This window comes from Pistacia vera, unplaced genomic scaffold (genome assembly GCF_008641045.1).
Source record: "Pistacia vera cultivar Batoury unplaced genomic scaffold, PisVer_v2 Contig823, whole genome shotgun sequence".
NCBI classification, from domain to species: Eukaryota; Viridiplantae; Streptophyta; class Magnoliopsida; order Sapindales; family Anacardiaceae; genus Pistacia; species Pistacia vera.
Genome location: NW_022196694.1, coordinates 248,293 through 258,047, shown reverse-complemented (window position 1 = coordinate 258,047; position 9,755 = coordinate 248,293). Strand labels below are relative to the sequence as shown.

The following is a 9,755-nucleotide window of genomic DNA, read 5'->3' as shown; positions in this document are numbered from 1 at the left end:
CATATCCTATAAAAAATCAACGAATGTCGCCTGACCAAACAACTCACACCATTCACTCCATATGTCGACGGTTGTAAACAAGCAATTNACTCGTCCTCCATCTACCACCGATTTGCCGCCGCTGCCTCTCAAAGGCTCTTGTTGAAGGACGAATTGAGATTTTTTGTTTTTTTGACATTTTAAGCATTTTTTTGAACTTGTTTGCTGGAGATTGTTGCATTGTTGTGTTGTGTTGCCGTGTTTACTATTTTTCCGATCACCCTTCAACTCCAGTCGCAACTTTTTTTTATCGTCGAAGGTTGGCACCCATGGTGTTTGCGGCGGCAAAGATAGGTGGTGGGCTGGTTTTGGGTGGGGTTATTGCGAGGGAACTTCAAAAGTCACCGACTGCGATGGGAGTGGCAAAGGAAGTGCGACGGTGCGTCGATGAGGCGGGTGTGGCGAAGGAACTTCAAAACGGGTTGTTGTTCAACTTTGGTTGCTTTGATTTGATTTTTGGAGTTGTTTGGGAGTGATTTTACTGAAGTTTTTGTTTGTAGTTTGTTTGGCTATTGATTGGAGTTGATTTGTTGAATTTTGGGAGATTAGATTGTTGAAACGGTCATTTTCCACTCACCCATCGGCGCCTTCCATGTGTTTGTTAAAAAACCACAACCAATGATGGCGGCAGTAGCAGTGAAGATGGGGAGTGGGAGGTGAAGAAGAAGAACAGAGGGTAGTTTGATAATTGTACCCCTACACATATGGAGTTCACTGACTCCTTTTCGCCAATCTTTGGGTGGGAACATGTCGTTTGCTCTTAACTTCTTACAAATTTACAATGCTACACCAAATATTCATATTCATTTTTACGCTACAGAAATTCCAAATATCTTTCTGCTGTACATAATCATTTATGAGTAAATATATTATTAGTCATTACAAATTATAATACAGAAATGCCATTGTACAGGCATAGCTCCAAACATCTAATTAATTCCTAAAAAAGATAAACATATCCTATAAAAAATCAACGAATGTCGCCTGACCAAACAACTCACACCATTCACTCCATATGTCGACGGTTGTAAACAAGCAATTCATTAAAAAAAAAAAAAAAAAGGCTAGACACACTTTCACTTGAGCCCTGGGTTTCGAGAGAACTTCCACATTGTCCCCTCAGCTGTTCATTAATAAAAAGTCATGAAAGCATAGTAGTGCATCCGCATGGCATACCCCTTGCGCCAATAATAGCTAGAACTACCTTAGTTTCTTATATATAATCTCTAAACACTCTTTCTGAGTTGACCCCAACGTCTAACTCAGAAAGTCCGAACTGATATAGGACACTTAGACAGAGGATTGGTCTTAAAACCTATAAGGCGGCACTTTAATCGACCAAAACTCAAGACTTTCATAAACACAAATTTAAACTAACATATTAACTAGTTATTTTATTCCTACCGGCTGCACACTTCACTTGCCAGCACTTCATATTTTGCATTGGGAATGGAAAAACACAAAAGAAACCATTTGAAGTCAAGCAATTTTTATACACAAGATTTGGGAAAAAAAACCCAGCTTGGCACTTAACTAAATTCTCCTTGTCTAAATAAGAAAAATGGGAGGCGTGGGGTGAGGTAGGGAATAAAAGCAAAAGCATTAAAAACTGGGACAAAATTGTACCGCTACCTCCGAGCAGCACCAGAAAGAATGGGATCACTGGTTATAGACCCTTGCTTGCCCAAAGCTGACAGAATGGGATCACTGGTTATTGACCCTTGCTTGCCCAAGGCTGAAATACTAAGAGAGCGTTTTCTCACTCTGACACTTCCTGAAGTTTGTAATCTCTTTTCATTTTTCTCAGTAAGTAGAGAAGAGTAGGAGCACAATGGCTCAGACGACTGCTCACTTCTACTTTTAAGGAACTGGTCTAGATTCCGGTGATATTTGTCACCTCTCATGCGAGTAGGTTGGACACCAGGGACTGAAGATACTTTATTCTTGAACTCCTCATCGTCAGTCACATAGCCATTCTCCTGCATATCCTGCATAGCCAGATCATCGTACTCTTCATCTGACTTCGTAGACTCCTCATCAACAGATCCTATCTGTTCAACAAAAAGATCAAAATATCAATATTTGTTCCGATTCAACTGTATTATTTTTAAAATCTGCCTTTACTAATGTCCAAACATCCATCCATAAGTGGTTATAAGGTGAAACAATGATACCAGTTCCAAATTAGAAGTGCTGAAGTTTGGAATATTGCAAACAATTCTAATTAGATTCTAGTATAACTACATTAAAACCGTGCTTAGCCCAGAATACAATAAATCACTGCAGTTTCAAAAACTACCCCTATAGTGTACAATAAACCACCTGAATTTTGTACTTGAATAGCAGTTTATTTTTATAATTTTGAAAGTACGGGAGGTTTACTGTATTAGGAGTCATCGTACAGGCTTTTTGAACTTATCCCTTTAGATCATGATAAAAGACAGCAATAGAATCGAAATACATGTTCAACCAAATACCTCTTCTAGGACCTGCTCATCAGTATTATCACTAAGATCCTCATCACTGTCGGCCTCAAGTGGATCATCAACCTCTTCATCACTGCCATGGACTGACTGTTCCTCCTTGAGCTGAAAGGACAATAAAAACATCAGGTCCCAGACTATTTATGACATCAAAGACAATTGCAACAGCTAAACCAAATTCCTAGGAGTCTATAACCACCCACAGTAAAAGACTAAATATACTTTTAAGGAAAAAAAGATAAAACTCAGCTTTAGAATATACCTCCTTGGAATGTCCATCAGATGTCCTTGGTGAGCTACAGCAGGAAGAGTGATTTCTACTACCAGTATCAGTCCATTCAGCTCTTGACTCATCAATACTTCCAGCATGACTTGTGCCACCATCACTGAGCCAAGCACTGATCCCAAAGTGACCAAACTGAAGATTAACTGGTTCAACTTTTCCTATCTTCAAAGGTCCGTACATCGGGTTTCCCATTCCACGCTCAGTCCCAGGGACCAATATAGGCTTCCCATTACCATCTACTGAATTAACAGGCCAAGCCTTGGCCACAGATCCATCAGTATTAAGAAGAGCCATCAGGTGCCTAGAAGAACCCTTCCTCTGGATCAGCTGAAACATCCCCTTGGAGCTCAAGGAATGAGCAGCACACTGGTTCCGATACTCCTCTTCAATCACTGAAACTGTGTTCATGGTGGGATCATAAAGCTGCTCTCCTGCCTCACGCCTGCGAAGGCAGCTGAAGACTGTTGCATGGATGGCTGCCACACTCTTGTCAACATTTGTGTTGTTTATTTTGGGCACTAAATGCTTGTCAGCCCTTTGGCAGAGATATTCCTGAATAGTTCTGATGTTTCTTATATACTTCACATATTTATTTTTGGCTGGATCCAGCGCCATGTACTTTGCACGGACAGCAAACCGTTCCAAGTGTTTGTCTTCATTTGTAATGTATATCATAAATGGTATAATTGAAGGGTGTTTCTTCATAAGCCCCATCTGCAGAAAGATTAAAATTGAGAAAGAAATAACTAGAGATAATTAAATGGAACATAAGCCAAACTACTACATACCACAAAATTAAGACTCAGGTGAACACCCTCAACAACTACTGATTCTTTCCTTTCTTCCCATGCAGTAATCAGACGATCAAGACTGTCAATCACCATCTCACTTTGGGCCTTGAACCCTTCGATAGCCATCTGTTTTGGACTGATCAATTCAGGCATACTGGAACCAACCTCTGGACGAGTATCAGATTTCCCAGTTGTAGAACTATTGGACGCTTCATCCTTTGGAAGTGAAAGTGAACCACCTGCCAATTTTTTGGCCTTCTTTTTAGCCTTTGCTTCTGCAACTGCCACAGGGTCCAAGAACTCCCCTGCATGATATGTTGAAGCCCAAAGCAAAGGGCTTTGTTTCTCATCAACAAAACTCCTCATCATGTGTCGAATAGAATCAGTTGATATAACAGTAGTAATTCCCAACCTGCTACCCTACAAGATATGTGGAAAGCATTAAGAGTACTAACTAAGGGAGTAATAGATATTCTACTCAATCCATAAACTTGATTTATCCACATTACCACATACAAATTAAAAATAAGTTCCATAAATAGAAATGATTAACAGAATATTAGTGTACACAACAAAGAAATACCAGCAATGCAGACAAAGTAGATTTGCCACAGCCACTAGTGCCACACAACAGCACAGTTACAGATTCCTTCCTTTCTCGGATTCTGCAACAAGAAGATAACATGACACCTATATGAAACCAGACAAGATGCAACAAGACAAAAAAATAATAATTTTACAGGGAATGAATTTCTTATAGCAAGACAAGCAATGAAAATTAACCAATACAATAGTTTCGTAAATCAAAAGCATTTATCTAAATTCAGCCTGAAAAAATGATAGCCGAATCAGACAGTATAAATGCAATAAGACAAGTTAAAGTAAGCTCGGCACTGGATCTGCATCTTGTGAGGAAAAAAAGAAAAGCAGAACACACAACTTTAGAAAGCATGCTTCTCAAGAACCTCCCGAACTTCTTTCAGTCTCCAGTTCAATATAGCAGTATTGAGCTGGTTGTTTAGACTTAGTAAAGCTAAAACCCTCCAATTTAACATGAAGGAACAAGATAAAAGGAAAAAGAGATTCACATGTACCAAAATTAACAAGCATTTTTTTTTTAATTACCACATGAACATTATATATATATATATATATATATATAATGTTCTCAAGAAGGGCGCAAGATGCTAAGCAATACCTGCATGCTAAAACCAAATCTGCCCTCTGATTTTGACCCACATACTTATATTCAGTCAGAGCATCACAAACAATATCTAAGAATGTTTCTCTTTTAACAACAACAGTAGCGCGTTTTTTGTACAATTCGAATGGCACACTGCTACTTCTATCTTCTGTCTTTGAAACAAACCCCGTGTCATGGAAACTACCACCAAAGGAACTACTATCTTCCACTTCATTTTTTCCTTCCGAAGGTTCTAATCCTGATATTTCTTCTGCTTTGTGTTGAGCACAACTAGGACTGCCACTTCTTATCAATTCAAAAACCCTTTGACTAATCTGATGAAAGTAAAATTTAATTATCAGCAAAAGCTTTGATGTTTTCCAATAACACAAAGAATCTAATAATATTTTGATACCGACAACTAAAATGAAGAGTTCAATAATAATGTCAAAACCACCACAACCCCTTTAAATCTAAGTAAATTAACATAACAATGAATTTTTATTTAGAGTTGTTGTTCTTAAATCATTACCTTCTAGGAAAAATGAAATCTCCAAAACCAGTTAAATGAACACTAGTGAGGGATGTCTACTGTCAACAAAGAGAGATGGAGTGTGGAAAGAAGACAACTTTAACACTTGTCCAAGAGCAGAAAGAAAAAACAATGTTAAATCTAATCTGCCTTCCAAATTCCTTCGTTATTACATAAATGTAGTTGCATAGATCCGTTTCAAGTTTACAAGAAATAGAGGGAAAAAAACCCAAAATAAAGATGAAATTATATCTCCAGTTCAGATTAGGCATTCACATGCAGAATCAATAAAACTGCAAATCACATCACATCAACCCAAGACATGCCAACTACATTTACAATGTGTAGCATCTTACACCTCTTATGAAGCAAAGAGTCGAGCAATTGTGTTAAAAACCCTAAATGACCAAACCTATAAAAGAGATAGGCTGAGAAACTGTGTTTTGACCAAACAAATTTGAAACTCGGATAAACTATAAAACCGGATCGAAGTTGGAAAACAAACTACCTAACATCAGAAAGATAAGAATATACATAAAAGTATAACAAATAAAGTGAAAATGACATTAGGCCCAATGATTTAGCGAGATTTATGGCCATTGAGACCGAAATATAAACAGGCATGCTTTGACATAAACCGACCGATATCAACACCATATGTCACTTGAAATTGTGTGAAATTCGCTTAAAAATTCAACAAAAATCATGTAATCGTTGACTCGGAAAAGTAAATAATTATAAGAATATAAAATAAATTTTACGAAATTTATTAGATGCAGCCCAGATCCAACACTGGACAAATAGGACCACGTAATCCAACGTGAAAACAAAATCACACCCCATTATAAAAAAATCAGAGCTCTAAACCAGAAATTTGAGCTCAATTGACCCAAAATTTATACCTTAAACGCATGTCGTGCTTTGCAGCCCATGAGCTGAAGAGTGCTCTGCAAGACGGGACGCGTATATCGAAACGACACGGTTTTACATTCCTCTCCTCTTTCCTCATCATCCACCACCGCTATGTACAAGACTTTCATCACCTCCGCCATCTCCCCCTAAAACATTAGAATAAATCGAATAAAATTCAGGAGAATGCTGAGAATGATTACAATGCGATAGAAATATAAAGAAATCGAACCTGGTAAAGTGAAAGAGAAGAAAACACGAGATGAAGTGCAAGATATCAGCGAGTTAAACCGAAAAGAAGAAATACAACTGAATCGAGGTGAGTTAGTTTATAAGACGACGAGAAGATCGGCCATCTAAACAACGCAGGAGAAGAACAAGGACACGATCTCGCCATTGCTGTCACCTGTCATCAAAACGTAGCACCAACACAACAGAAGCCTCCACGAGTCTCGCTCATATGCAGTTTCTCGCTCTACCAAAAAAACAAAGTAGTAACCGCTTTGATTTCTCTCTCTACCAAGGAAATTACAGATTTCACCCTGCCTTTGTTTCTTAATTACCGTGTCACCATTCACGAAGCATATATTTGAAGAGAGAGCGTGTGGGGTCCAAGAACGCTGATCGAGGAGGGGTAGAGGATGTAATTATTGAGATAAATTAGGGTAAAACTACGGAGGTTGTTAGTGTCCACCTTGCAAAACTAATATGATTCTGTCAGGTCACCCGTTAAACATATGTTTTATTTGGTCAAATTTTTATTTTTCTTTTAAATTTAGTACATGATTTTATTTTCTAATTAAACAAAATAATTTCACATCTATAAATATCTCTAAATATGGTCAACATTACTATTTCAATTGTAGTTTAACACAAATTTTATGTTTATCCAAAAATAAAAAATAAATTATTCACGTGATTTTGAATAATTCAAAACCATAAAAAAAAAAAAGTAGTTAGTCTAAAAGAAACAAAAAATAGTTAACCATAATGATGAGATTAACTACTTTTATTATTTTGAGAATGTTATAACTTAAAATAGTTGTAATTAAATTATTATTTTGATTTCTTATTTTATAATTTAATATAATATTAGGATTTCAATTAATGTTTTAGTAGTATTAAGATTTCTATTAATGTTTTAGAAGCATTAGACTTTTAATTAATGTTTTAGGAGTATTAGGATTTCAATTAATGTTTTAGTAGTATTAGAATTTTAATTCAGTGCTTCAATTGCCTACTTTTGAACGGATAGAAGATCATATCTTGAAACCAATAAAAATAAGTTGCATTGATGGATTTATAAATGTGGTTGTTGTATGGTCAATTGTTATAAAGTCATAAACAATTGTAAATTGTTTTAAGTACTACAAAATTAGGACCTCTTATGTCTATGAATTGAAAATTAATGAAGTAGATGAGAAGAATCAAAGAGTCATTGCAAAATTGAGTGATCGGCTTCGATAACTTCACTATACTGATCTAATGGATGTTAATATATTTCTCAATCATCCAGATGAGCAACAATTTATATATACTTTAACTAAAGAATAAATCATTATTACATTAGACAATAAGAGAAAAGAAATAATCCTGAAGATGATAATACAAAAATACAAAAAATTCTTATTTATAATTATTTCAAAGAAGGACTATATTTTTTTATGACATTTGAAGGTTTTTCTTATATAGAGTATCACTATAGAGATGTTTTATTATACATGCTTATCCATTTTATAACTCATTTCATATCTATTACTTATTGTTAAATCACTTTCATTAAAAAAAAAAAAAAATCAAAATTATAAATGATTTGGAAGCCGTTGAATTTAATGAAAAACCAAGAAAAAATCTGAAATGGGAATGAAACAAGGCTTTGGAATTTAGTGTTTCATTTATGCCTGAGGCCTTAAATTGTAACCTTGAAATATCCCATCAAAATGGGTCCATTCATTTATTTCAAACTTGCACTACATGGAACCAATATAATTTAAATAATTTTCTCATATGATATGATATCACCATGTTGCAAACATTCAACAATGTTTTTTGGATGCTTCTGGCTACCCCCAACCACTTTATTTTATTTTCATTTATATTTATAATTGAACTTATTTTAACATACTATAAGTAACTTTATTTGAAATAAGGTTTATAGTTATTCTATAATTAATTAATTTAAAAAAAAATACTCCGTCAACAAATATTTTAAAAAGACAAAAAAATGGACAATATCGTTATTGACTTCCATTCTTTGCGTCGGTTTTCCCGTGCATCCTTAATTAATAATATCAACAAGTCATAAACTAATAATATTTTTGTTAGCGCTTTCTAATCCACACAAACATCCAATGGTAACTATAATTAGGGGTATTATAGGAATTTTAATAAGACATGTGGGGGAACAAATTGGATTTTTAAATCCCTTTTATTGCTAATAAAGACTGAGAGATTGGAAGGGGTCAAAAAGACGAAAACTGAAACTTTGAAAATTGGATAGTTATCTTAAACGACCTTGTAGGCTTGAACCAATCGTACATCACGTGAGCACCACCGATATAATAAGAAATAAAAGAGTCGGTCCATTACTTTAATATTAATATTAATTTTGTAGGGTCATGTCTCCTCTAGCGATTGGCCATAATATATTATCTTTGTACGTGCCACACTCAAGCATTGAATTACAGTGCTTGTAGTTATTTTGTTACTTATAAACTTTTAAAATGTATTTTTATTGTTAAAATTTATATTTTGTTTTTTATTTTGATATTATTACAATTTTATATCATAATTATTCTTTTTTTCGATTACCACTCACTAAAAATCCTTAAATCTTACTCTCGTTGACCCCGTTAATCATAGAAAATTAAGCAATTAGGGTTTGTGTAACCGTTCCTCTGAAGTAAAATTTCGATCAATTCTATCCATTAAAATTTAACATTTCATCACCAAAAGATTTATTGATCTTCTTTTTTTAAAAGCCCTAACAATCTAAACTGAGTTTGTTCTCAGTTTGACATATGAATATAAATTTAGATAATAAAATGATATTTTAAAAGTTTATGGATAAAAAAATGTCATTAAACCATTATTTGGTTGGGAAAAAATCGTTAACTCGTTGAAAACTAACCAGCTTTTTAGGACTCTCCTATGAAAAACCTCCAAACTGAATATGGACAAGTTTACTACTGTCTTCATCACCTTATTACACAAACCCATATTTTTCTTCCTTCGTCATCAATTTTTTTCTTTAATTCTTTGTTTTCCAACCCAATGTCACTTATTTTTAACCCATTTTGTAAGAATCATTGTGGGTAAAGTGAAAGAGGTGAAAGTTAAGATAGAATTAAGTGTGAGAAGATTAGAAAAAAGAGAAGAGAAGAGGGAGAAGGATTTAAATAGGGTTAAAACTCAAAAGTGCTAAAATAACTTATGAAATGGGTTATTTTTTAATATGACCCTAGAGAATGATTGAGATGTTTTAGTAAAGTATTTTACAATAAATTTAAAAATATTTATAATCGAATCCATT

General features: G+C 34.6%; 1 protein-coding gene across 4 annotated transcripts; it reads right to left on the bottom strand.

Moving 5' to 3' along the window:
• Positions 1–1,515: 1,515 nt before the first annotated feature.
• Positions 1,516–6,762, bottom strand: LOC116117821 (P-loop NTPase domain-containing protein LPA1 homolog 2-like). 4 transcript variants are annotated; one of them, XM_031403828.1, is made up of 8 exons: positions 6,456–6,762; positions 6,217–6,372; positions 4,798–5,117; positions 4,183–4,264; positions 3,597–4,019; positions 2,785–3,522; positions 2,517–2,627; positions 1,516–2,090 (listed from the first exon to the last, which is right to left on the bottom strand). In XM_031403828.1, the coding sequence occupies exons 2-8, from the start codon at positions 6,364–6,366 to the stop codon at positions 1,668–1,670; spliced, it is 2,247 nt and encodes a 748-aa protein (XP_031259688.1). In that variant the 5' UTR covers positions 6,367–6,372; positions 6,456–6,762; the 3' UTR covers positions 1,516–1,667. The 4 variants fall into 4 exon arrangements, with proteins under 4 accessions (XP_031259688.1, XP_031259689.1, XP_031259691.1 ...); XM_031403829.1 differs by lacking the exon at positions 4,798–5,117 and having other exon boundaries at positions 6,456–6,760; XM_031403831.1 differs by lacking the exons at positions 4,798–5,117; positions 6,217–6,372; positions 6,456–6,762 and having other exon boundaries at positions 3,597–4,011; positions 4,183–4,251.
• Positions 6,763–9,755: the final 2,993 nt, after the last annotated feature.

Excerpts from the sequence above, each read along its gene's own strand:
- LOC116117821 (XM_031403828.1), bottom strand. The coding sequence starts at position 6,366 with ATGGCGGAGGTGATGAAAGTCTTGTACATAGCGGTGGTGGATGATGAG. Across the intron at positions 4,020-4,182 it reads CTACTTTGTCTGCATTGCTG|GGTAGCAGGTTGGGAATTAC; the intron begins GTATTTCTTTGT and ends CATATCTTGTAG. Across the intron at positions 3,523-3,596 it reads ACCTGAGTCTTAATTTTGTG|ATGGGGCTTATGAAGAAACA; the intron begins GTATGTAGTAGT and ends ATCTTTCTGCAG.